The sequence below is a fragment of the Gavia stellata genome, chromosome 5 (genome assembly GCF_030936135.1).
Source record: "Gavia stellata isolate bGavSte3 chromosome 5, bGavSte3.hap2, whole genome shotgun sequence".
NCBI classification, from domain to species: domain Eukaryota; kingdom Metazoa; phylum Chordata; class Aves; order Gaviiformes; family Gaviidae; genus Gavia; species Gavia stellata.
In genome coordinates, this window is record NC_082598.1 from 64,983,970 (window position 1) to 65,011,680 (window position 27,711).

A 27,711-nucleotide genomic window follows, 5' to 3' on the forward strand; every position below is an offset into this window, starting at 1 on the left:
AGGTTAACTCTAGGGCACTATTTTGGCAGTCCATTCTATTTTTCTAAGATTCGTCCTTGTGTTAATCGTTATTGCTAGTTAGCAGAGAGTTGGTGAAGACAGTCTTTATCTTCAGTATGTCTAAGTGCCAGGTGCATTTGTTATGAAGTATCTTTACATTCTTCTAATTCTTCTTGCTTGTTTTTAACACTTGTTTTTGACCTTGTTTTTCAAGATGTTCTGTAACATCAAGACCTGATCCAGACTGCCCAGTTCTGATTGAAATTGTGTCAGTTGCTCCTGCTTGTGTCTGAAGTAAATAGGAGTTAGGTCAGATTTGCAACTAATACAGATGTGTACTCAAAACCTCCCCTGAGATCCGAAATTGGTGACTGCTGCTTTCAGGGCCATTAGTTAATGAAAATGCCCTGAAGGCTGTCGTCAGTAAGAATAAGGCAATGTTGAGTCATGCAAATTGCATTTTAATGGTGAGCAAATGGACCCCCTTTGTCTCCTGAAATGGCTGAAGAAGGGCAGTTTTCACTTGGGGCTGCTCTGCTCAGAAAAGAACTGGATGGAAAGAGCTGCCCAAGTGCAGCAGCCCTCCTACCTCTGTGTCTGAGTGTGTGCGTGTGTTTGTGTGTGTGTGTCTCTGTGTGTGTGTGTGTGTGTTCAGAAGTGCCTTTCTCCACCTTGCTGCTTCTCGGTCTGTTAGTAATTGAGCTGCAAGTCATCTGTGAATGAATGGGTGCTATTTCATTCTAGCCCATGTTGCCACGTGGCTGAATGGGGTTTCATCTTCTGTCTCTGAGCACGGTAAAGCTAGGCAAGCATTAAAAAAGAGAGACATGGAAGGACCATCTTTTGGCGGCGGTCCTCCACTTTTCACAAACTGGAGAGTTCGTGAAACTCTCCAGGCAGGCGGCTGTACCTGACTGCAGATATGCCGGACATCTAACCCCACAGCAAATGTGGAGTATGAGACCTTTTGTCTGCTATGGGACAAGACCCTGCTTGTAGGCAGTTGCTGGAGAACAGCTGATGCGTGTTAAACTTATACCTTAATTTTCCTGTGCAGTATCATCTGCATTGCAGTTCTATCCACAAAGCTGAGATGCTTTTTCCCCTGCCTTTCAGGATTGCTGCAGGCATGTGTTTTAAAGATATGTTGATCTAGCCAGCATGCTGTAAGGGTATGGATAAGATCAGGTTTCTCAGTGATACTTTTTCTTCCCACCAAGTTAGACTGGTAAAAGAGATCATTTTCTACTAAGAAAGCTCATTCTATATGTTGCTAAAAACACTGGGCTGCTCAGACATTAGAGAAAGGGGCTAATTACAGAGAGAGAGGCTAGATAAGTCTCTCCATAGTAGCAACAGCACTGTGTTGAATGTGAGTTGTTTGCTAGCTCTTGTGACTGTCCTTTTCCCAAATAAGTATTGCTGGACTTGCCTCGCAGGTAGGAGAGCTGAGTCCCTGTGAGATCAAACACCTTGCCTGGTCCCTGGCAGAGCTGTCATTAGATGAGTGCGAATCTGTGACCGTCAATGTCATCCTTGGTGCATCTTCTGTGCTGCCTGTGGCACGGGAGGGATTTTTTCTATCTGTAGGAAAGAGAAAAGGTTTTGGGTTGGTTAAGAAAATGGGGAAGGTTTCTTCTCTGTGGCCCGGTTGTCCTGGGAGTCCCCGTGCTGCTTTGTAAGGGAAAGTTGCAAGGCTGTCTCTGTGGTGGAGCTGGTGAGTGCAGCACTGGTGACAGGACAGCTATGTTTCTGATGTGCCTGTTTCAACCCCCGCCAGGGGCTCTGGTGTTGGTGTTCGGAAGCTAGACAGTGCCTGTGCTGTCAGGTCTCATCTCAGAGCCTGCAGCAGGGCTTTTGGGGATGGTGGCTGATAGTGCTCTGTGTCCCTCTAGCACTGCAGCAAAGGAGAGGTTACTAATGCAACATGGCTGCCTGTTGCCCTTGGCTGGATGCTCTTTTGTTTCTGCAGGAGGGTAAGAGCTATGTAAACAACGCTTCTCAGGGGATGGGGGGAAGGATTTGGAGCCCTGTAGAGCAGCTCCCGGCACGGACTGTTACCTGTGCCTCTAAGGAGACCAGGGCCAAGAGCCTGGTTTGGTCAGACCCTGCTAGGGTGGAGAAGGGTGGCTTGTCTGAAGTGCTGAGGTGGGTGGCTTGCTTCTGTGCTGGGCTGTGTGCAAGTGTGATCCCCCCCTCTCTGCTTGCTTGGGACTAGCTGCAGTCTGTGCTGTTTGAAATGTGTCCTTTGAGCCAGAAACGCAGGCAGGCAACTGAGAGCCAAGTGTGAATTGGGAATGGTGGCTCCAAGGTGAACCTGATGGTGAGAGTTGGATATTGTGAAGGAAAACAGAGGTGAGCTCATGGGGCAGAGAGGGTGTTGGCAAGGGAAGAGGGGCTTGTTGGTCCCTGTGGGGTTGTATGTACAGCCCCAGGAATGGAGAAGGAGCAGTGATGTAAACCCTGTACCTCCTCTGAGCTGGTGGTCCTGAGCATCCGTGGTGGTGTGAATTTCAGCTTCTGGGCTCTCCTTTTGAAAGCGTGGGTCTCCCCTGGGGAAGATGGCTGATGCTTCACTTTGTGGCTAGTTTGCAAGTGTTCTTGGAACTGATAAGCCCTGTCCTGAGGAAGAAGCCTGGAAGGGACTTGGTCTTCCCTGTCTCAGCTACACCTGTGTCTCTGGCAGCAAGCTCTGTGAGAGGGATGATCTTTCCACCTCCAAGCATGGTGAAGCCCAAGAGTGGGTCAGAAAGCGGTGGCTGCAGTCGTCTACATCCTGCAGGACGTCCTGAACCGTGTGTGTAGGCTTGCAAAGTATGTACACCCATGTTGGTTTTAATTTCGGGTCCGTTGCTGTTCAAAAATGGCAGCTTGGCAGTGCTGCCTGGTGTCTGTATCCTTCAAGAGCCATGGTTATGGTGAAGAAGCTACTGGACAAGCTGGCTGTGGCCTCCCCCTGCTCAGGTGCCAGCACTCTGTCTGGTAGCGTACAGCTGCAGCGACACCTCCCCACTGTGCTCTCTGGGAATGCAGTGTATTCCTACCCCTCAAAGTCCCCGTTAGCTCGAAAAAGTAATAATCTGTAGTGTTCACCTTCTCTGCCATCGGAAATTAAGCAGCTTTGGCAGACCGTGTGTGTTTTGGGAAACGCTGGAGCCCCCCCGAGGGCTTTGTGTGCAAAAGCCGAGAGAATCCAAGAAAGCTGCTTTTTGCAGAGAGCACCGGTCCCCTTCTGCTTGCTCACCAGAGCCTTCAGTTTGGGTGTTAATAAGTGAAAATGAGGGCCCTCGTTCTCCACGGAGAAACATTCTTGGGCACTGTGGTAATTTCATGCCTGGAAGGAGTCATATTTGCTGTATAATTTTTGTAACTTAAACCAACCAAATTAGCCTTGAGAAACTATAGTTCTTAATGAAAGTATTGAACTCTACGCTCCATTAGTTGGAAGCATCACCAGGCTCCTTGCACAAAGGGTGGACATCGGGTTTGCAAAGTCAGCAAGTAGTCTGATTTTATTAACGCTGGGGGCAGCAGCGATCCCTGGGTTTAAGGTTGTTCATAGTACTCCGAGCACTTAGTAGAGTCAGGCACACAGTCACATCAGGTCAGCTGCCCTGGCAAAATGAAGCAGCTAAGTGACATTTACCTTCCTTCTGTTCCCACCGGAAAACTTGTAAAAAGGAATAAAGGCCAGTTTGGCTACTACTAGAGATTGGGTTAATAATGCCAGTAAATGGGATTCCAAAAGCAATGGAAGCGGGGGAAGGTGAGAAATGCCAGCAGGCCCTGGTGTGTGTTTGTGGCTCGTGGGACTGCACCCACAGCAAAAGGCTGTTTTGGCTCATGGAATGTTTGTTCTGGGGTTTTACTGCTATGAATCTTGACTGTGCCACTTAAATACGGTCTAATCACGGAACAGGGTGGGGAGGCCTTAAGTTCTCTACTTCGGAAGGATGCTGCAGCCTGGAGACGTGGGTGTGTCCTCTGGCTCTGCCGTGAATGGGATTCTAGAGTTTCAAAGTTCCGTTGTTGCTCCTTCCAGGTGAGCTGAGAGATGGCCACTGGCAAGATGCATCTGTCCATGGGGTCCTCCAAAATGGCTGATGGATTCCAGAGCAAAGTGGTAGCACCTCGTTTTCCAAAGCTAGTCAGAGAGACAGAGGAGTCTGTAACTGTAAGTACCTGCTGTGGCTGGGCAGGACCTGTGTTAAGGCTGGAAACTCCCCCTGTGTCCCTCCTTCGCCTTCCCCTCCTGTTGTCTAGCAGCACTGTGAAGCTGGACCCCACCTCCCCATCGCTTTGCTGCCCGGCTTCTGCCGGAGGTGGCTGTCATGGTGCAGTGGGGGATGGAGTGCGTGCTGCTTTGGGGAAAGTCCAGAGTCTTGCCTGGAGGCCAAGTTAAATGAATGTCCTGGGCATTGCACTGGCATAGCTGAAGCGTGAGTGTGTGCTTCGTTCCATCCTCTTTGTGTGGGCAGTAATATCTTCTGTCACGTAGGCATACTTGCCAGTGCTGCTCTGACCGTACCTGCCCTCCAGGCAGCCGGGCATGTGGTGGGCTGCTTGAGCTCTGCCTGAAGACGTGGCTGGTCCCAGACAGAACAGGTTGCAAAACAGTAATTGTATCTCATATCCTGTGTGGAGCACGGATCCAGCCCTGCAAACAGCAGTGGAGTCAGGGCGATTCCTCCTTCCCATCCAAGATGTCCCCTTTGCTGACTGGAGCTCACTTGACTGGAGATGACCTAGTGCTCAGGGTCTGTGAATGAGATATCTCTGTGTACTTCTGCAGAGGGGTCTGTGAGGCCAGAACAGAGAGAAAACAAGTGCTAATTAAGAAGAAATAACTAAAACTTGGGCCCATTCCTCTCCACGTCAGTCTTGGCACAATGCTGCTTTTCTGCTTTCCTCTGACTCACCCAGCTGTGACATCACACACGTGTTGGTTGTGAGAATTGTGCAAGGATAGAGTTTGGGGATTTCTGATAACTCATCCCCACTGTCTTCAAAGGTCACTGGCTCAATGCAGCAAAACTAAAAAGAAAACAAATGCCCGAAGAGCAGAGATCCCCAAACATGTCACATCAAATCACGAAGGAGAAGCTAACGGCGGGGCAGAGCCACTTGGTTAGAGCGTGTGTGTTCGGCTCTATATCATTAATTTACTGATGTTAAATATTTCAGCAGGTAACTTAGGGGACTTCCAGGACTATCCTAGTGGCTGTGATCACAAATTATTCATCAGTGGCAGTTGAAGAAGAAAAGCCTTTCTGAACAAAGGCATCTGTGTAACTCTTGCTGGTGTTTTGCATTTCAGCTGACTCCTTCGGCCTTCCTGAAGGAGATGTCTCTCACCACGGAGCAGAGGCTGGCCAGCACTGGGGAGATGAGGCGGCCCCGGATTATCCAGCTTCTAGACATGAGTGAAACCTCCCATCAAAAGGTAGCCTTTTCCTGCCCTTTTCCTTGCTGTGGGTGACATTTGAAGAGGGTGCGTGCTTGTGACAGGCCTGACTCCAGCTTCTCTGAATACCTCGGTGACTAGGTCCTGTTGTCCTTTCCAACTCCCGAGTGACTAGTGATAGGACAAGAAGAAATGACCTCAAGTTGCGCCAGGGGAGGTTTAGGTTGGTTGTTAGGAAAAATGTCTTTCCGGAGAGAGCAATGAAGCATTGGAACAGGCTGCCCAGGGAGGTGGTGGAGTCACCATCCCTGGAGGTGTTCAAGGAACGTGTGGACATGGCACTGCGGGACATGGTTTAGTGGGCATGGTGGGGTTGGGTTGGTGGTTGGACTTGATGATCTTACAGGTCTTTTCCAACCTTAGTGATTCTGTGAACTGCTGGTGGTGGTGGAGTTCCTTCTGCTGGGGGAAAAGTAAAACATTTTTCCCCCATGAGACATTGAAGTCCTGATATGCTTAGTAGCCAATACAAATAACCTCTGCTGAACTTGGTGGGTTTTGCTGGAATTTAGCTACCAGTGCTAAAGCCCGATACTGGGGGAAGGCTGGGGCAGGACACCAGGGTGCGAGCTTGCCATTTTCCATCCTCCTGCTGAAATAGTCATATCTCGCTTCGGTACAGTTGCTGTCAAATGCTTGGGGCCATAGGACTCCCTCAACGGTGGCAGCATTGGCCTTTGAAAGCTGAGGGCCTACGGTAATTATTCAAGATTTAACAAAACCAATTGCATTAATGCTTTGGGTTGGAACAATGTGTGGGACCCTTGCAGGGTGTTAGAAATTGCAGGGTGCCAGATATACAGGGGAATCACGCCGGGCAGAGGCGATGTGGAGGTGCTTTATCTGGATCAACGTTTACTTTAAAGCTGCTTTTCTTACAGGACTGCTCAGTACAACACGCAGTCCAAATGGGTAGATTGCTGAAGTAGGCTGTTGAGTGGAAAATTGCCAGCCAGAGACCTGTAACGAATTGGTTAAGGATTGCCCTAGACAGCACAGGAGGCTGGCAATGCGTCAGACGAGTGCACAACTAACTGGCAGTGTGCCGCCGCCACACATGGAGACCTGCCCATGTTTTTCGAGGGGGAGCAGTGCAGCTGGAAGAGGGGAGACAAAGCAGGGAGGAATTTCCTCAAAGTAATGCCTCTGCTCTGTAAGCATTTGCTGTTTGTGTATGTTTTCAGCCATGCTTCTGCAGTGGTGTTAATTAAGAGCAATAATAGAATACAGTAAAGCATCCCTTTTAAAGCTCATGGCAAAAGGAGATCTCAAGTCCAGTCTTACTCAAGTTGCCCAGTAATGCTGAGAAAAGAGCTGAACCTTATCACCATCCAATGTTCCCCTCACATGTCTTTTTCCTAACTACTGTTACTTTCTTGTTGGCCTTACCTCCTCTGGTACTGTTCTCTTCTTACTGATTTCTAGGCTCTGTATCAAAAAATGATATCTGGGGATGTGTGGGACTTGGTCTCTCTGTCTCAGAGCAAAGATCATCCCGAAATGGTTTCCCATGGAGTCTCACGTAAATTCTTGGGTTTCGCTTTCTCCGTGAGCGCTCATGGCTCTTTCAGTAAGTGCTCCGGAGCTGTGTGACCCCGTTAGCACAGGGCTCTGCTGGAGGTAAGCGCTGCCTTGCATTTTGGAGAAGGAAACCTGGAGAAACACCTCCCAAAGGAACTTATTAGCTTGAGCGCGCTCAGCGTGGCCCAGAAACTTTTGCTGAGCTCAGAACACAGGTGGGTGAGCTCCTGTTTCCCTAGTGTGAGCTGGGCAGACGTACTCACCAAGAGACTGTACTTCCCGGGAGATCAATGTAGGAATCTCATTCATGAATCTTTTTCCCAACAGCTGAACCTCTCACTGCTCTCTCTTGCATCTCCAGTTCTCCTCAGTTGACCTGGACCAGAGCTTGTTTCAGCCTTTTCCATCAGAGGTGGTGTTTCAGAGCTATGTCCCCCGCGAGGTCTATGAAGCGCCGCTGATTCTGAGGAACACCGACAAGGTAAGTGCTGGGACGTGGAGGTTTAATGCCGTGCTGGAAGAGGAGAGCAGTGTAATTCACGTGGTATACAGCATAGCAAGTTATCTGCTGCAGCGCAGCACGTCAGAATCAAATGTCTCAGCACCTTTATTTTGCAAGCTGGTGGAAATCTTCCCATGCTGGAGATTCTCCCCCTGATTTTGGCCATGCGTTGGTGGTATCTAGCCCAAAGGAGCTTTTCTAGTGAGCATCCTTCCTCTCGAAATCCCCGGACTGAGGGGAATGTCGAGGGCTGTACAGTCCGTACCTACCCTCATGCTTTACCTCGAGTGTGTATCGTGTCCTGGTGGCTCCTTGGTTAACCTTGGTTTCTGGCAGGGCATCTCTGCCTCTCACAACCTGTTTAGCTGCCTCTGCAGCTCACTGTCAGAGCACAGGGGTTGAGTCTTCTCCGCTTTATGTTGGAATAAGTTACAATTAGTGGTGTTAGCACTCCAGAAGGGGTGTTTTGAAACAGCAGTGGAAGCGGACTGATTTAGCAGGAGCAGTGGGAGGCCTTTAGGGGCCACTTTAGGCTCCTGCTAAGTTTAATTCAGTTCTGCCCAGGTTCTTCTAAGGCAACGTGGCTCTCTGCTTTCCCTTTGGAGAACCACAGCCCATCCACAGTAACATGCTCTTGAAGGTCTCCACCTTTACTTGAAAAAATTGTGATCGTTTTGAGATTTCCCAAGGAAGTTGAGAAGGGAAAAGTTGAAAAACGTCAGCAATTTTGTTCCACTGTAAAGAGGAGAATTGAGACCTTCTGAATTTCAGTAGGGGAAATACTTGATGAAGTGAGGCATGTGCCAAGAGCAAGGTGGTGGGAAAAGAGAGGAGCGAGGAAAGGAGCTGAGTTAGAAGGTGCTCTGGGAGAGAACATTGTACAGGCAAGGGTTTCTCTTGACACCTAGCAGTAAGTGTGCTGGCAGCAGAGAAGGGTCAGAAAAAGAAAGGTGTAATTAAAGACAGTCTTGTGTACTGAAGAGTAAGACGTATCCATGAGAGGAGGGCGGCAGGATGGGAAGATGGAAGTGTGCACGAGAGCGGGTGAATTAACCACCTCTCCAAATCTCCCTGTTGGGGGAAACAAACAGGTGGACAAAAAAGCGCTGTTGGGGCATATGGCAGGTGGAGGAAAAGCAAGAGAAGTCAAAGTATATTGTGAGATGACAGGTTTTGACAGGGACACGGTTGAAAAGGAGACCCTTTGGCAAGGGAGGATGCAGGCGTGGTCCCTCAGTTATTCCTGGAGAGTGCTGCGCCATTCCTGGTCTGGCGTTCAGCTCGGGGATATTGGAAAGATGCAGCGTGGATGCCCATGCCCCATGGATACCATTTATGTGGTCCACAGTGATTCTGGGCACTCTTTGCTGTAGGTATCCTTTCCTGATTAAAGTGTGCCTCAGTTTCTCTTTCCCTATGGCTTTGCTTCATTCCCACTAAGTCTTTTGGCTTCAGGTGCTCCGTTATCCAAGTGGCACTTCAAAATGTTTGTCTTTGCCAAGTACCAGCCAACAGGCAAACAGTTAATTTGCTCTATTCCTGCTTCCTCAAGTGGAAAAGAACATCTGCATCAACATTTCTGCCTTTCCCAGTAAAAAATCATAAACTTGTACAGCTGCACCTTGGGATTTGTATGCCCTGGAAAGAGGAGGCAATGTGTGAACTGCTGATTTTTTTTTTTTCCAAAATGAATTAGTTTTGAAGCTAGTAAGACCTCAACCATTGGATAGTGCTGGTGTGAAAGTAAGATCGGCTCTAAGGAAAATCCTTGGCATATTTAAGTACACAAAGTTAGAGATGATAGTCCTAAGAGAGGTTATTATATTTTACTTTCGTTGGCTTTTGATAATGTCCTAGAGAAAAGCAACATGTGCTCTGTCTCAGTTTTCTCACCAGTTTCCCAGATTCTTCTGAATCATACTGACTTATACTGCATGGTAGCCTGGTGCTGTCTGCTCCATCAAAATCCAGCTGACAGCAAAGTGTATTCCAAAGAGAGGCTCTGTAATCATTCAAATACAGAAGCGCTTTGCTACATACTTCCTGTTTGTACCTGTGTTTTGTACAAGTGCTTTTCTGTCTTCAGGCTGCTCCTCACGTCTTCTGGGTGGCTTTTGCTGAAGGTCTTAACTCATCTCCCAAGGGACTTGGTGACCAAAATGTTTGTCTGCAGTGTGAAATTGGCTCTGGGAACTCGCTGCCCCAGGGCATTGCTGGGAGGAAAGAGTGTTTGGAGAGTTCAGGACTGCCTCAGCCGTGGGTTATCAGGCTCGGGTGGGTGGTGCAGAATGGATCTCCACTTTTGCCAAGCCTCATGTGGGTTCGTTGTTTCTCAGTGAAGCTGCCTGTCAGTCAAAATCACCTGTTTTAGACTTTCTGAGATGAGGTTTGGTGCTCAGGGGTTGATATCCGTGTGCTAGAAAATGCCTGTGTGCAGTCTCTGTGTTTGTGGCATCCCAGAGGGCAGAAACTTGCAGCAGGGTGCCTGCAGGGACTCCCGGGTGTGGGGAGGAATGCCCAGAGATCTGCCTTGCCTGCACTGGCAGCTGCCTGGCTACAATCAGCAGGCAGCAAGAGGCTCCGGAGAGCTGAGATTGGCTTTTAATAATGAAACCACACTGTGAGTCAGTGCTGGTCATGCATCTCAAGGCAGAAAATGCCTTTGAAGCCCATAATTGATAGGCACAGCCTGGGGGGTCGTCTGGCTTGCCATTATTGTGGTAAGTTGACTGCTCTGATCTTCTGCATCAGCCTTTCCTTGTAGAGTATCATGCTTCTTCCTTGCTTCTCTACAGCCCCCTTTAAATTCTCTTAGCCATCTCCTTGTTTCTGGGGTTGTCCCTTTGTTTTCCTATGTTCCTCCTTTTGCTCCTCAGCTTGCTTTTATTCCCAGTAAGGCCACAATGTCTGTGGTCTCCTTCTCTTGTTGGTCTGCCTGCATGACTCTGTAGCATTGCAGCTTGACTGCCCCGCTCAAACCCGGTATGTTAGAAGTGAATTTCTTCCTTGCCCCAGTATAACAACGTCCTGTTTTGCCTTCAGATGATACATTCCCCCTTTAGAAGTGTGATGGCATGGATGTGCGCAGGCAGAAGCAAGCAGGTTCTCGGGGTTTGTTGACTATGTGGATGACTTGATTCTGGTATGGTATCGCCATGCTGCTGGTGTCTTATCTGCTTGGCACTTCCTTCACAGCAGGGCATTGCCCTACTGCCTCTGGCCTGGAGCTATTTTGCCCCAGCCGAAGGGATTCAGGTCCACCCTTGTGTATTATGTGTATGTACCTCGAGAGGTAAAAGTGCTTTGGAAAGGTGATTGAGGAAGGATGTCACCAGGGCATGGCTAGGTCTCTTCTCCTCGTGTTTCCACAACTGGCAAAGTCATAGTTTCATGTCTTTCCTGCAGGTTCCTCGTCTGGTGAAGGTCGTCCTGGAGAGCTCACCTTATTTCAAGTTGATCGGCCCCAGGGATGTGTACCGTAAGGTAGCACCTGGCATGCGTTCCACTTTCCGCATCCTTTTCACCCCTGAGGAGAACAAGGTGAGAGTGGAGGTGCCAAGAGGTTGGTGCCTTCAGGGGAAGCTGCACCTGCAGGGCCGGATTCAGACCAGGGCATCTGGTGTGGGTTTTGTGGAACTGTCCTGGTTTTGGTGGGGTTGCACTGGATCTAGAACTGGGGGAAACTCTTTCCCCATGGTGAAGATTATGCTCTCACAGGCTGGAGGCTCTTCCGTGTTCCAGACTGTTTTTATCCTTCAGCGCTGGCACATTTAACGTAATGTCTATTGGCTTCAGGGATAAGAGAGTCTACTGTCTGTGGTGGGGCAGCCTCTCAAGGTGTCGGTTTGTAGTATCTGTGCGTTGCTGCATAATTATGGGTTTGCTCCACTAATTATAGATACAAAGGTCTGTTTAAAAGTGACCTGTTATTTGGGGGACCCGAAGTAAGCCTGATCAGAGTGAGGACCACCACCTTTGAAAACTGCAGTCACCTTAATGTATATCACGTTGGACACAGTAGTGACACAGCTGAACGTTGTGTCTAAAGTAATCGCTTTTTTTGCATGCCGGTTCTAGTCCACACCCTGCTGTGAGGTCTGCTCCAGGCTGCAGCTGGTCACATCTTGGCATTGCAGGGTGCTGCTAGGCACTGCAGCAGGGACTCTCAGGCTGTGCTTTCCCTCCCTGTGCTTTCTTGAGCGTTTGTGAGGGAAGGTGCACGTGGAACAGTAGGAAAGTGTCAGGGAGGGGTGTTGATAAGATGTTTAGCCATCTCAATGGCAGGGGTGTAATTATTATGGAAAATCCTAGAGGCATGAGTAGATCCAGAGAGGTTTTCTCTTTCCCACCTGGCAGCCACTTCCCTGCCTGGCTCTGGACTGGAGCAAAGATGATGCTTTTTCATCCCCTGTGTTTCCAAGCCTTGCAGCCGTGCTGTTTCTGAGGATACTTGCCCGCCTGCGATCCAGCTGCGAGTGTAGGGGAGAGGGAGTGCTGTGCCCATGGCAGGGAGCCAGGCTGGTGCAGAGCCACTGAGCTCTAGATGTCCTTAACTCAGCGGGAGGTTGATGTGCTGCAGATGACGGTGAGACATCTGCCTGGCAGAGCATGTCTAGGACTAAAGGGGCAGGTACAGTCTGCAGGCAGACCCCTTACCCCAGAGCCTGTGGGCAGTAATACCGGTGTGGCTGTGTCTTCATGCGTGTTATTGTGGTTGCTCTGTCACCTGGCGCCTATTCTGTGCCACACATACTTTTGCTTGGAGGTTTGAATACCAGTGCCGTGGCCCTGGAAAGTCTGATTCTCAGTGCTGTGATGCGAAGGGTCAGTGCTGTTACCTGGAGGCTTGTTAATACAGAGGATTTAGTCCATGGCAGGGAAGGGAGGAAGCATGGCAGGGAAGGGAGGAAGCATTGCAGGCATACAAAGACAGGCAGGCTGACTCCTTCCGCCAGCCCCCCGCCACCCCTTAGCACTGTTTTTCGCATGACTTTGTTGGAGAGGCAAGGTTAGGGGATAGCTCTGAGCCAGCTGGTGTTTCTGCAGCAGGCCAGAGGTGCAAGATCTCTTTGGGCATAGCTGTTTTCTCATCTTCCATTTGCAGCTGAGATTCAGTTTAACACTTTGTCCTGTCCTCAAACAGTATGGATATAGAAAACTGAAGAGGAAATGCCCTGTGGTGCCTGGCTCCCCATGCTTGTGAAATAATCTGTTCCTTTGGAGGGACTGAGAAATTATTGAACATCATTAATATTTAGGGTAAAAATTATGTTGGCCTCGGGCAGTTCTCCATGCTACCCAAGTGACACGAGAGCTTAATGTCACTGAGGTAGGCTTTGCAAAGTACAGTGGTGCCTTTAAAATGTGATTTGTTAGTATAAATTAGTGTTCATTTTTGGGGTGGAAGAGGTAAACGGGCGCCCATGAAGGGCGGCAAAGTGCTGCTCTTCAAGTTTCGAGAGGCAGCAGAGCAACACGTGAACATCAGCACAAGTAGAAGTAGGGTGAGATAACTGCCAAGAGCACTGATGTCCAATACTTTGTCCCTTGTCTTGCCCTTGAACAGGTGAGCATCTGGAGTAGGGAACTCTGCCAGCGAGAGGTCTTCCTCACAGCTTCGGCGACACCCTGGCAGGGTTCTGAACTGGGTTTTGTGCCCCGTGCAGGGGTTGTGCAGGGCATTGGGAGAGGGGTGCGTGCTGCTCGGTGAGGAGCACGTGGGGGTTTATACAGCCGAATCAGAATTTTGTACAAATCGAACATTTTGTCTCGTCCTTGGTGGAGCGTGAGTCAGCGAAGCATGGTCAGGAGGTGTACAGCACCTTGAAAACCCCTTAGTGAAGAGGCAGGCTCTGGGAAATGGTTCTGTAAAGCCACCTGCGTTGGGCTTGCAGTTGCTGGCATGCAGAATATCTGTGGTTTAGCTGTGGAAGGCTTATGAGTGCTCCCTTGGCACAACCTCTGCCTCTCTGCTGCTCCATGATCCACTGGGATTGTGGACAACCCAGTGAATCGGGATGCAGGTACAAACCCCTCTGTCAAGGTTGGCAAGTCTTCCTGGTGTGGAGCTGCTTTCTATAATTCTCTTGATTTGAATCTGTTCTTCCCCAGGGTACGTCTGACTTCAGTGAAGTCGCTCACGATTCAGGGGAGTAAAATTGCAGCTAAGCCCTAACTAAAAGGACCATGGGAGTTGTTAGTGGCTGAAATGCCATGTGCCATGCAGGCCTTTCTTGAAAAATGAGCCATTTCCTATTGTCTCGCAGTCATTTGGGAATGTGCCACGTGATTGGACTGTCAGAAAGTGAAGAAATAGCTGACATGTCTCTTTATTGGCACTTGTGTTACAAATATGAAATGCTAATTCTTCTGTTGGGCAACATGTGCAATTAGTTGTTCTTGCTGCTTCTGATTGACGCATTTCTGTTTTATGGCTCCGGTTGTACAGCGGGGGTGTTCTCGTGCCACCTGTGTTCCCGGGTGTCCTTGTGCAATGGTCTGACAGTCTCTGCCTAACTGGAAACCATTGTGGAACTGACTGGCAAATAAACAACAGCCAGAAATACTGACATTTGTGTGTCCTTTAGGCTTATCAATAGATTATCTTAAAGGAAGAAGGAAGGAAGACGACTATAGAACCACAGCACAGCCTATTCTGTTTTGTCTTCTTGCTCTTTTCACTGTAGCAATACAATATTTTCAGGCAATCCAAGTTCAGTCTGTAAGGTTTGCAAAATTCATTACCGATGCTCAGTGGAGGCTGAATTAATGCTCATTGATTAATATGAAATATGACAGGACGATGAGCTGTTCCATTACTGAAATGAACTCCTTTAAAATTCAGTCCAGCCCCGTTAGATGTTTTGTAGCACACGGAAGCTATTCCAAGTATACTTTCAAGAAGACTCCTGGGAGGAGGCAAGGGGCAGAAGATCAAGGCAAATGGCCCTGCGCAAAATGAACCTGGAGCGAAGGGACTGATTTCAAAGCATCCTGTGACTTGGTGGCTGAGGGAGGCAGGAGGAGGGGTACCCCTTCTCGTCTGAAGCCATCTTCATCCTCCAGCCTCCCTCCTCTCTTTTAACAGCCCTTATTTTCCAGCCTTGATGGTATCATGGTTTCAGCAGGGAGCTTGCCCTGTTTGACTTACTATGCTACCTCCTGCTACAAGGATCTCTTCTTTGCAGTTGCCTGCTGCAAGGAACCCAGTGAGGTGTTTAGGATTGGTTCTACAGTAAAACTGACATCGGAGTTTGCTGGCATACTGGGCAGTTAAGGCTGCTATCTCTGTGACAGTAATGGATGTTAGCCTGAGTTTGCAAAGAGCTTGAAGTGACACCTTTGATACAAGCAGTTGCTTTAATTTCAGTGGGTGCTAATTCAAATGCCATTGGTGATACTTTGCAGGCCAGAGCTTGTAACTTACTGCTTATCAAAGGGGAGTAAGAGAAGAGGAACCATCATACAATGAACTGCATTTTCCCTGAAATTGAGAGCGGAGCTGTATGAAGCATGGAGTCGTATTTTCATGAAAATCTATAGCCTGAAGCTGCATCTAAACACAATGGTCTTTAAAGCATGGAAGTGATGCAACCCCTCCCTCACCCAGGCATGTTTACTTAGAGACCTGGTTTTAAACAGCCTGCTAAGGGTTTGCAGTTGCAAAGTCAAACAAGATTTTAAGCTGGCTTGGACTGTACCCCTAGACTGTGGGTAAGTGCATAGCAGAGTTGGTAAGACAGGGCAGTGCTGCAGTGGAGAATTGCAGCCTTGATTTTCCAGGGGAGGGCGATTCAGCTTTCAAAAGCTTACAGGACCATGGATTCACAGCAGCGTGAGCAGCCAGCTTCTGCCTGGCACCCCTCTTTCCTTGGTTTCCCCCCCCCACCCGGTTTGGCCTGACGCTGCATTCAACTTTGCTGCGAGGTCCCACTTTGGGGTCCTAGAGCGCGGTTGAAGGGGCAGCACGTGCTGAAGTGCTTTGAGTCAAGCTTTGTAGAGGATGCAGCGTCCCAGGGTGTCCCTGGAGAAGGGGCTCAGCACACAACATGCGTGTATGTGAATGGCAAGAGGCAGCTTTCTCTCTCAGAGGTCGCAGTTGTCTCTGCGAGGCCAAATCCTTGTTGCTTTAGCCTTGTCTTCGCACACCTGGAGAAGTCCCTTCCCCAGGTGCTGTTGTGCAGGCAGTCCCAGTGCCCCTCACTGGCAGCAGAGCTGGGAAGGCTGCCTGTGCTTGCTTTTGGGGGGGATTGATTCCTTGGGCTCTTATTTACATTGCTGCTGATCTGCTCCTTAGCGATGACAATGACTTGAAAATTATTTCCTTTTAATTCCCTCAAATGGCTCCAACTGTTGAAGTTTTCTTTTTTCTTTATCCCCCTGCTGATCTGAACTCCTTGCGTCCTCCTCTGTCTACCTGGCATCTGGAAGGGAGAGATAAGTAAATATGGCATGCCAAGACTTAATAAGGCACGCAGATTTCAATTGGATTTACAATGCCTTTGTTACAGTAGTGTGGCCAAAATAACAAAAAAAAAAGTAAGTAGGATTCTTTATTTGCTAATGCAGTTTCTGAGGATCTAAACAGTCCAGGATGTGAAGTACCCAGCTAATAGGTGCTTTAAATTCACATGGACTGCCCATAGCTTTTATTTTAGAGGGCTTAGGCTGCAAGGTTGAGTACAAAATTGCTAATTCAGAAGGACTTGCTGCAGATGAAATGCATTCCTGAAATGTGATCTTCCAGTCTGTAGGTCGTTTGCTGCAGTTCCTTTCCTGGTATTGTACCTTCCAAATATGAGAAGCAAAAGCCCTTCTGCAATATCCAGTGTGAATATTTGAGATACCCAGAATAAAAGATCCTTCTTTATTCTTTTTCCACCTTGGATGTGACCGCGTCTGTTACTGCAACCTTAAACCCCAGCCAAACAGGTGGTTGGTAAGCGCTGCGTGTTAACTTTTGTGCTAAAGCTGTAGCTATGTGTCTGTGCCTCGTCTGGCTGCTGTAGGTCCCTTGCAGGCTTGGAGAGGATGGGTATGGGAGCAGGAAATCCCAAGGGCAGAGGAATCTGAATCTTGTCTGGTTGAGGAGGTTTGCTGCTGTGTGCAAATCCTAAATTGTCTGCTTGCTGCTTCAACAATTATAAAAATACCAAACGAGATAAAAGCACTGAGTGGAAAAAAGATCAGGACAGCAAGTGAGTGATCAGAGGCAGAGCTTTTATCAACTTGTGAATAAGAGCTGCTGGAGGTAATGGCTCCTGGCCCTACGAATCAGTTTTACCACTGCTTTCAGCGGGGGGCAAGGTGATACTTCCAGCCCAGCTATGCCACACTGTAGATCTGGAGATCGATCTGCTCAACCCTACAGCAGAATGATTTTGGTGATTGGATTCACCTCCCTACTGCTAAATGCCAGACAGCTTGAGGGGGGGGTGTGTGTCTGTCTGTCTCTTTTCTGAGCAAGCCAATGACTGGGAATAGCAGAGCTGAGTTTGCTCTGGTCGGGATGTCTGACCTTCCTCAGGTAGGCATGCTAGCAAGGCAGCAAGTCGCTTATTCTGGAGACTGTACAAAAGAGAGGTGATGAAGACATCAGCCATGCAGCGGAGAGGAAGCAAAGCTGTTTGCTGCCTCCGCTGAGGCTAGCAGGAGATGTAAAGGGAAATTGAGATTACACAGAGGAAGAGCTCTCTTTAAGCCTAGGGCAGAGCTGGAACAGGCTGCTGAGGGCAGGGGTGGAGTTGTTAGTGCTTTCAAGTACTTGTCAAACATCTCTTGAGTAGTTTGGGTACAGAGCTGAGCCAGTTCTGGGGTGGGGAGGTGGATCAGATAACCTTTTAAGGGTGTGTGTCCCCAGCTTTGTCTCCATAATGCTATGGGAAGGGGTGGGAAATACACCTGTACCCTACACTCAGCTGATATAAACCAATTATTGTGTCCAACTTGTTAAGTATTTCACCAGACTGACTCTTGATCATGCATGTGGCAAAGTCCTTCTGAAAATGTACCTGAGCATCTCCTGCCAAGCTTCAAGGAGGTCACTGCATTGCTGGGATTGGAGTTGGCCCTGTGGCACAACTGGGTTCTTAGTGGTGCCTTTAATAGTCTGCAGTGGCGATCAAGGCAGGTTCTTGTTACTGCTGTAATCCCGTACATGAAATGAGTCTATTTTGGTGCCTCAGAATCCAAGTGTCAGATGATTTTGTCTGGATCTGCCAGCTTGCTGGGAAAGCAGGTGACTCAAGGGGGTTGTTCCTTCTTTGCGAGTTAGCAGCCCTGTTCAAGTCGTGCTACTGGACTGAAAGGTCATTCAGGCAAAAAGGACTATTATATTATTGAATGCTCCTGTTAGAGTCCTAGAAAACAGCAGCTTTCCTTCTGCCGTGGGGATGGTACTAAACGGACTGTGCTGAGATTGCTTCTTTCCCTGCAGGATTACTTCCACCAGCTCACCTGCATCACGGAAAGGGAAAAGTTCGTTGTGCCGATCCGAGCTATAGGTGCCCGAGCCATCCTGGACTTCCCTGACCAGCTGAACTTTGGTGTCTGTCCCGTCAAGTACAGCACCCAGAAAACACTGCTGGTTCGCAACATCGGGAACCGGGAGGCCCGCTACCGCATGAGCACTCAGAGGTAAAGGAACTCAACATCTTGCTTGTGCAAAACACTGTTGCGTGATAATAGATTTGGTAAGCAGTAACAAAAAAGAACCAGAGCATCTGAGCTGCTGTATTGCAGGCATAGCTGGAACTGGGCAGGACATGTGGGTCTGGCAGTTGCTTACAGTGTTTTAAGCATGATACAACCTTCAGTGAAACTCGGCAAGCTGCAGGGAAGTTTCATACTGCAGTGGTGTCTCCAGCACAGCATCTCACAAGACCAATTGTGTTAGTTTGAAAGAACAAGTAAAGGAAGGCAACCTGACCGCCCTTGGGCTGTATGGGATAGTGCGTGGCAGATGACAGGAGCTCTAGGAGCTCAGTTCATGTAGACCAAATGCAGTGTTAGGAAATGACCAGCTATGAGCTGGTGGAAGAGACATTTAAGAGTTGATCAGCAGCTGTGTCTCTATTGGCAAGTAATTCTGAGCAATTGGAGATCAGTCGATCAGAGCTGAGGGTATTGAGGTCCTGACAGTAACACTGTATGGTCCAGGAACTTTGTTTTCCGGTAGGTTTGGTCTGGTCCCTGGGAGCAAATATTCTTATGTAGAATGAGCTCTTAAGTGGAGACGAGCAGACACGGGCTTCAAGACTGCACTACAGCCCCCAAGCAGAATGCTACTGAGGGCACAGGCAAAAAATGCAGCAACTCTGTGGTGCAGGGGTTGGGGGCATTTTCTCCTAGAGCTTTATCTCTCCTAGGTTTCCTGGAGAGTGCTAGAATGTTAGTAGCTAGCTTGCAACCTGCTGGTGGTAAGTACCTTCTGAAATGGTTGCATACCACTCTCAGCCAAGTACACCCGTGCTCTGGGAGGCCACAAGCACAGGGTATTCCGGTGGTCCCCTATCAAATGCCTGATGTGAATGGTGTTGCAGTCAGCCTGTGCTGTTCCTTTTGGTCTCAGAAGGCAGTCACCCGTTTTGGGGTTTGCTGAATTGGAGAGGGTAATGCGTTTTTGACACCGCATCTGCAAGGAAACCAGTTCAGTTGGTTGATAATGAGCTGAGAGTTGTTTGGTCCCAGAGGTCTCGGTGTAGGAGCTGAGGTCAAGAATGCAGCAAAGACCCGCTGTCTGACTTGGTGCACCTGAGTAGCCTCAATTTCTTCCCCAGGAAAGCAGGGCTCGAAAGAAGACTTCTTACTTTTGTCCTGTGAAACGTGAGGGTCCAAGAGGAGCTTCCACCAAAGCCTGGCAAAGCTATTTAAGCAGGCTTCCAGGATGCTATTTCAGCAGGCTGCTGCTTATCGCTGTGGAGAATACATAGGCAGGAACTTGCAAATCGGTGTACAGTTTTCCTTGGGGCTGTCCAGATCTAGTTGTCACCACCAAACTAAATACCCAGTAAAGTCAGGCATGTTTTTGCAGTGTCCTTGCCAACTGCTCTATTGAGTGCAATGTCATCAGCTGTCACTACTTAGGTGAGCAAAGTTCAGCTGGCGCATGGCTCCAGTTGTTCTCATTATTTTGGTGTGCGCATTGTGTCCTCTAATCATGGTAAAACTCTCCAGAACGTGGTTTTAAGGTGACAAATTGACCACCAGCAAAGCACTAAACCCAGTAACTTTTGTTTTCTAAGTGTGGCTGTACAAGAGCCATGAAGCGCAGCTGCCGTTGTGCAGAAGCATGTTTTATCTGACTTAGCCCTAAGCATTGAAGCATCGAGTTTTGTTTCTATCAGCCAAGAGCTGTTTACCTGGTGACAAATCATAACTGCTCATCTTAAATCCACAGTATGCCAACACATTTTCATAATTATTTCCAAGACATTGCACAGACTGTCTGGTGGGCCAGGCAAACAGTTACCGAGCTTGGAGTACAACCCGGAGTCCCAGATTGCATTGCTTGTGAACAGAGAGAAGACCTCCTGTTAAACTCGCCTTGCTATGCTCCTGTTAATGGTGCTTCATTTCGCTAGGGATTTAATTGTTCAGGCTGTAAATGGGATACTCCTTTTGTGTTTTGTTTCCATGCTGTGGTATCACTCCAGTCTGCATTTGCATTCAGATTTTTCCTGTTGTTCTTTTCTTCTTGGAGCAGCTTTCATTGAAATGCCGATAAAACTCGCACTTTCTTAGGCTAAACCAGGATGCTTTCAAGGTAAAAAAAAAAAGGATTCTGCAAATTGAACCATAACTAGTCCCAGGTCTTCAAAAAGACTTTTATTCTCTGTCTGATTTCTAGGCTGTGATCTCATTGAAACAGGTATTGCCTTCACATTTGCATCTCTTGAGGTGAGGTTTCTGGGTGGCAGGAAAAGACAGATTCCTGAGGAAATCAGCATCAGGTTGTGCATGCGAATAGCTGTTACCATTTCTGTGCTCTTCACAAGCCGTTTTCTGATGGTATTGCTAGCAGTTGGACTCCTGAGGCTGCAGAGAATCGGATGCAGAGCATGGGGGAGATGAGGTCATTTTATGCCATGGGATCTTCTGAGGGCTGGATCTCTGCAGAATCGGGAGTCAGTCGCTCTGTTTCTGATCCTGTATGTTGTGTTTGTCTTCTGCTGGCTGTGGTTTGTTTGCTCCTTGCTTGCGCAAGTGAGCTGAAGGGAACTAGACTGCCAAAGGAACACAGTCCCCAAATCTCCCGCAATAGTCCTGATAGCTCTCTTTGCCTTGCAGCCCTTTCTCTGTCGATCCCTCCGTCGGGACTCTTGGGATTGGTGATGCCATGCAAGTGACAGTGGAGTTTCACCCACTGAAGACGGGGCACCATTCCAGGTCCTTGGTAGTTCACTACGACACAGGTAAGTGCTGGGCGCTGCGTGGTGCACGCTCTCTGCGTCCTTCAAAGCAGAGCCCTTTCTAAGCAGAATAATGTTAAGTTTGCTTTGTGGGCAACTTCTAAAACATTTTCTTCCAAAACCTCTGCATGTTTCAGTGCTTAGAAGTGAACAGATAAGGGGCAGAGGCTGAGCCTGTCCTTGTTCTGTATGTCCTGTGCACTGGTCCCTCGCTGGGGGAGCCTGGTGTCAGCATGGTGTTCTGCACCCAGCACCTTCTCGTGACAGTCTTCTGCCATCCTTCCCCGTTGTCCCAGCCACCTCAATTCCCTGTCCAGGTGTACCTGCCCTGCCCCAGCTTTACCTTGGATAAAAGTGAAGAGTAGTTGGTGTTGAGGGGGTTGTTAAAGTAGATCCCCTTGAATGGGAATGAGATTTTGGAATGCTGTTTTTCTGGGAGTTGCTGAGTGGAGGAGAGAGAAACCTCGACTCTCCATTGCAGCATGCGTATGCACACATGAAGTTTTAGTCCATGACAACGCTATGTTTGAAGCATAATGTGGGGAACACATGTCTCTGTCAGACTCTCTCCAGTGCCTGCTGTCTCTTACACACCTCTGTCCCATGTACTGCTTCTCCATCGTCTTGCCACAGACCTTTTTTTCCATGTTGCCCTCTACCCATCTACAGCCCATGCTTCCCAACATCAGGACTAAAGTAGCCAGGAGTTGAGGGCTCTTGGGATTTGGCAGGAAGTGCTCAGTGCCTCCCGAGATAGGTGTGAAATGTATGCTAGGGTACGAGAAGCCAAGATCAGGCCACAGAAATACCGTCAGCTTTGTAAGTCACTTTAAGAGTAAGTGGGGAAAACTCAAGAAAAAGGTGCGACATGTTAAAATGCTTCTGTCGGCCTTGGTTCAGCAGAGGTATCTCGTGATGCTGAACGAGACGCTTTCTCGGTTGCATGTATGCATTTGGTGTGCGTTTTCTCTTGCTTGAAAGAGAGGTTTGTTTTGTCCCTATTCCTGACTGTTGGTCCTGGGGAGCATGATGTCCTAATCCAGGTGATAGTGTGATGCTTTAGCCCAGCAGTGAACATTTTAGTTGTCTCGAGTTTGTAGGAGTTACAAAAATGCTCCTTTATCTTCCAAATGCTCTTTGTGGCTTTATGAGTTGTCACAGCTTTGTTCAATATTTGTCAGTTAATGACATATTCCCAGAGAATGGTTTATGCTCACTCTGAGAAGCTCATGGGATGGGTAGCGCTTTCTTGAAAGAACTACTGAAATTTTGGGTAGAGAAGCACAAAAAAGTGCCTCATTTGTATGCATCTAGAGAATCTATAGGGTATTCCGAGGGCTAGATCTTTCTTTGACTCTTGTTCTTACTGACAAAGAGTACTGGAAAAGTACTAACTTTTCCCTGGAAAAGTACTAGTACTTTTGTGTAATTTCTGACCAATAAGATTATTTCAGGCCCTCAGGTTCCTGTTTTGTGACAAATCATGACAAGTCTTTCCTTATTCACATTTCCCGGGCCATTCGTGCTTTTACAAACCTCTCCCATCTATCTCCCATACGGATTCCTCAACCGAGAAATCTGTTCAGTCTTCATATAGAAGCTGCTCCATACTTTTAATCGTACTTTCTGCCCTTCTCTATTAATTTCAAATGCTTCAGCTAGTGTTTTTGAGATCAGAACTATACCCAATACTTCAAGACCTATGTGGCCATGGGTTTAGACAGTGAGGTGACAGTTTTCATGGTGTTTATTTTGTAGTAGTTTGTCTTGATCGTTGTGGAGGATTAGCTTGTGTTTCCATAAACCTGAGTTGTGCATGCTCGAAGCACTGTGCCTGTCTCCCATTTCTTGGGTCCTGGCTCATCTGCTTGCCAATGTATGCCGAGGATTCAGCGCAGGGGAAAGGTAATGCTTATAAAGCATGGCCGTCTCTGTAACTCTTCTGAAGTTCAGTGATTTTTATATGCTAAATTGTCCATTCTAGGAGGCAGATTGTCCAGTCCTTGGAAACATTGCTGGTGTTCTCCCAACGTAACTCAGCTCTGGCCACAAATCCCTGCCACTCCAGACTCCCTTAAGAGCAAAGAAATTGAGGATTGTACAGGCATGAAGGCTGAATTCTCCATGTGCAGACATGAATGACTGACCGTAGAGATCTACTGTTTTAAGGGCGAGTCTTGCCTCATTCCCCAACCCGGCTCCCAGAATGAATGTGATTCTGCTGCGTTGCCTGGCTTAGGATTGAAGGAGTCAGTCCAGCTCTCCCCTTGTGGTGTGGCATGGCAGCCTTTTAAAGGCAGGTCCATCCACTGGCTGCCTTGCTGTAAGCCCTGCAGTGAGGAGAAGGCTGTGCCTTTGCAGAGGGATGCCCTCCAGGCCATGGCCGGGTTGCTGCGCTTGTCAGTTGGGGCTGGCTCGGAGGCTTTAAGCACCACTCCCTAGAAATGCCATTTCTGGAGAGCATGTCTGATGTTTGCTGTTTGCATCTCACCTGGGAAACACTCACCCACAACAGGAAGAGTGGGCTTGGTAGTGACGTTTGAGCTCGGTTGACTCCCAGGAGTTCCTTGGTTGGGAAGAATGAAGGTTTGAAAGCTCTGGGAATGAGGGAGCCTTTGGTGGGAGTCTGTTCTGGAGGGTGAAATGCTGGCAGGTACCCCAGCAAGACTCCAGCCATTAATCAGTTGATGTGCACAGGCAAGGCTCTCTCCTCTTCAGCTTGTTCTGAGGTGGAAAGCAAAGATGTCCTCGCTCTGGTCGTTGAATAGCTTGGGAATATGCAGCGTAGACTTGCACCCTCAGGCATAAGCAACAGGATCCAGGCTGAAGAAATGGGCTTGCAGGACTGTAATGGGCGGGCTGGTGTGGACCGTGCCCTACCAGTCTCATTTTGACATATCTTCACAAACAGCAAGTGAGGGTACTGCTTCTACAACACAGTGAAGTTCTCTTCTGCGTGCCATCCTGCGGTGGGCTGTCCCTTCACTTGTTCCTCTGAACCTCCCTTTTCTGCCCACATGCCCCCAGGCATCTTTGCTTGCCAGCCACAAGGGATCCTCAGGAGAGACCCACCACTGGTGGTGTGCCTGCAGGAGACCCTGGTCAAGCTATGACTGTGGTGGGACTCCTCAGAGTCACCTGAATGACTTTGATGCAGAATTCCCCGTGACCTGAGTGGGATGGCAACCCAAAGGCCACCTGGGCACGTCTGAAAAATCTCACTGTAAATGGTGTCACCTTGGGGATAAACCTCTACAAACACACCCAGAAATAAGGTGGTTTAGATGGTGTCCAGGACATCCTTGTGCTGTACACAGGCAGCTCTCAGGATGAGATAAATGTGCTGATCCGTGGAACTGCTAATACAGCTAAAAGCTGTAACGGTTTCTTCTGTTACCTGTGGTTTGCTCTCTTCCTGGTACTTCCATCAGCAAGTGAGGTGAGCAAAGACTGCCCTTTGCTTTGTTGCAGGTGAAGATACCCACACGAGCCTTTATGGAGCAGCTGGAGATGTCAACATCAGGCTAGACAGGAACTCCTTGGCAGTTGAGAAGACTTACCTCTCGCTGTCAAACCACGGATCCGTGGTCATCCACAATCGGAGTGAAATCATAGCCCACTTCCAGTGGAAGGCTTTTGCTACACAGGAAGAGGAGGATCAGCGGAAGCTGAGGTGCGTTTGAAAGATTCGCTTCCATAAGATACGCTGCCCAAGGGTAAAACTGACGTGTGGGCTCAGGGGTGTTGGTGCTTTTGAATGGTTTAGGACAAGTAAACCATCCCCAGCATCAGGGTGCGTGTCACTGAGTTTCAGGGTACTGGAGCTCAGCACTTCCCATTCCAGTTCCACCCATACTCCAGCTGAGGAAGATGTTTTGGAGAGGAAAGGTTGGTTGCAATGACTGGATAGCAAATTGGTGGTTTGTGGGAGCACAAAGCACTGAGGTCCAGACATCCCTGGGCTACAGAGGGTCCATGAGGCTGAGGAAAGTGTCAGCACTCGTTACCTGGGACGTAATGTAGCTGCAGATACCATAACTATTACGATAGTCACTGCAGTTTCTTCCACTCCAGCTTTGATAAGGTGGCAGGCTCCTTTTCCAGCAATGTGCAGGGTAGGGTGAAAGTTGAGGCCACCCTGCTGTAGGGTGTTAATTGCCTCACGCTGCCCTGGTTTCCAGCACAAGGAGCTATTTGTGCCCTTCCTTTGAGGCTGGGGAGAGTTTGGAGGTGGAGGGTTGTGCAGGGAAGGTAGGGCAGCACAGGACCTGGAAGTGCATTTGGGCTTCAGCCACCCGTGTCTTCATGGTGGTGAGAGATGGGTCAGGCTCTTGAAAGTGTGTCTTTGCTCAAGCTTTGAAATTCCCATTTCAGGCAGCAGAGAAACACTTGCAGCCTGGGGGGGTGAATTGGAAATGACACTTCAAAGCTTGGGTGATTTAGGGAATCCTTGTGTGACTTTTCAGACTTGGATGGATGTAGGTATATAGGAGTTAGTGTGAACCCATAGCTGATCAGGAAACTGCCTTAAAGTGGAGCACTTTCTAAGGGCCTCTGAGCAAATAAAGTGCAACGTAATTAGGTCAGAAATGCCTTGAAGGCCAAAACTCGTTTTCCACTGTTCTCTCTTTTTAATGACACAGTGTGTGACTTCTGTGCAAGCTCAGTGTGTTGAAAGGAAACCTCCTGACCTTCTCTTGGTACTTCCCTGGCCCATTCCTTTACCATCTCTTCCCAGCTGCCTGTCTCAGCCTGGACCCTGAGTGTTCCTCTTTCCCCTCAGAAGCAACCAGGTTTCCCCACAGTAGACTTCAACCGGATTTTTTTTTCTTTTTTTCCAATTACATTTGATCTCGTGCCAGTTTCTGTCTTAGAGTCTGAGCAGGACATTTTGTTCTTCCTTACTTGGAAGTCTTAGGGATGGTCATAGCTCTAAGGCCACTGTCCTGCTGTCAGAGAAGCAGGGATCCCCTGGTGGAAGGCAGTATAGGGAACTGGGAGCAGGCATTGTTTGCTTATCCCCGCTGGTCCAAAAAGGAAGGAAAAAGAGTGATGCTCGTAACCTGCAGCTGAACCCCAGGTGCTTCTCCCCTTGCCAGTGAAGCCCTGCAGTGGGTGCTCCTTGATCTTTATCTGCCTCCCCCGAGCAGCTCTATGGTGGGAAAAGGCAGTTGAGGTTGGTGGATTCTCCATCAGTTGTGGCAGTGGCTTTGAGCCAGGAGGCTCTCTTGAGGGCTGCTAGCTTTCCAAAACCTCTTCTTAACTTGTGAGTGTGGAGTAAAACTACCTGCCACGCCAGGGAGCAACAAGTGATCATCTGATCCATTTGGGACCCCATGGCTCGGGGTCAGCCCCTTGCTGAGCTGCTGCTGGTGCTGCTGTTCCTCCCCGAGTGCATTGCTGCCCCTGCACTTACCCGGCAGTCTCTGCAAATATGTTGCTTATTGAATTATCTGTTTGGTTTGTCTCTCCCCGTGGCCGCAGGCTGTGTCGCAGGCTGCAGAGGCAGGAAGAGGTCAAGACGGATTGCTTCCTCAAGGAGTGCACAGTGGACCCCACTCTCCGAGAACGCCTTTCCCTTCTCTCCCGCACCTTCCGGAACCAGAGGGCAAAGGTGCAAGGAGACTCCATGCTTTTCTCCGATGATATCTTCACCATTGAGCCGATGGTAAGCTGTAGCTGAGAACCTCCCCTCCTCCTCCTCCTGCTCCTCCCTGAATGAGGTCACTTGGCAGACCCCTGCATCAGCTGCCTTGACGTGCCGAGAGAAAAGGTCAGGTTTCTGGTGAGGCTGGGAGAGCTTGTTACAAAAACCACTTCTGAACTGCGGGCTCCTGACAGGCAGTGAGAGCCTGCCTAAAGCTGAGCTACTGCAAGGGCTATAAATAAGTGTTCTTAGAGTGCTCAGAGGTATTGATTATTATATGTAAGGGCACACCTGACGCATACTGTATGGGCAGTAACAAAGGGTATTAGAGCATTGTCAGTTCACATATTGACCTGAAGAATGAAATGGTCCTGTGTGGAAAGGAGGCCAAATTCAGCCCAAGTTTAGTCATGGAAACACCAATCCCTTTGTATAACCTGGACTTACACCATGTCTGAATCTCCCTTCCAATGGCATCTGTGAGCCTGGACACAAGACTGGCAGGGTTTTTTTGAGTTGTATGGCACATAGGTACAGAAAAATCTTTGCTTTTCTGTTTCTGCAAGCAAAACCCCATGCCCTTCAATCAACCAGAGCTCTGATTCTGAGTATTTGCATGGTCTGAGACGAAGAATGCCTGCTGTCTGAGCAGTGCAAAATCCCTTCTCATCTTGGAGTGAACCCTAGAATAAGCCCAACCTCTTCTTTTTTTAAAATAGGTGAAACTAATTTTATTTTTTTTAACCAAGGAAGGGGATCGTGTTCTCTTCTTGGTTACTCCTTTAGCCCATCGAAGGCTGAGAGCCAGCAATGTCAGCACAACTGCAGTTTCACACCACTGTAGCTGACAGCAGCATGGTGTGACCAAGAGACTGTGTCAGAGCAGTAGGAGTATTGTAGAGTGGGAGCTGATGAGCTGAGCCTGAAGGGCATCGTGCGATGCATTAGAGTTGATTTTGGAGTGTGTCCCAGGGCTCCTGCTTCGTTACAGTTGGAGTATGACTCCAGAACTAGCTCAACCCCGCCTTGAGCTCCTGAAGTGCATTAAGGTGAGGTGCAGAAGTCTGGCTGCCCACAGTACTGCGTGCTGGTACTCCATGTAATGATGTACAGACATGAAGTGTAGCCAGGTCCCTTTTCCTTAGACTGGCTGGTACCTCTGAAGAAA

General features: G+C 48.6%; 1 protein-coding gene across 1 annotated transcript in view; it reads left to right on the forward strand.

The window, feature by feature from the left end:
* The first annotated feature begins 4,076 nt into the window (after positions 1 to 4,076).
* LOC132317157 (hydrocephalus-inducing protein homolog) overlaps positions 4,077 to 27,711 on the forward strand; it is a 53,275-nt gene continuing 29,640 nt past the window's right edge. The window contains exons 1-8 of the mRNA XM_059818238.1: positions 4,077 to 4,174; positions 5,318 to 5,443; positions 7,347 to 7,466; positions 10,893 to 11,027; positions 17,923 to 18,122; positions 20,775 to 20,899; positions 24,368 to 24,569; positions 26,381 to 26,564. Of these exons, the coding sequence (XP_059674221.1) occupies positions 4,082 to 4,174; positions 5,318 to 5,443; positions 7,347 to 7,466; positions 10,893 to 11,027; positions 17,923 to 18,122; positions 20,775 to 20,899; positions 24,368 to 24,569; positions 26,381 to 26,564 (1,185 nt within the window). The 5' untranslated portion in view covers positions 4,077 to 4,081. The remainder of the gene's footprint in view (positions 4,175 to 5,317; positions 5,444 to 7,346; positions 7,467 to 10,892; positions 11,028 to 17,922; positions 18,123 to 20,774; positions 20,900 to 24,367; positions 24,570 to 26,380; positions 26,565 to 27,711) is intronic.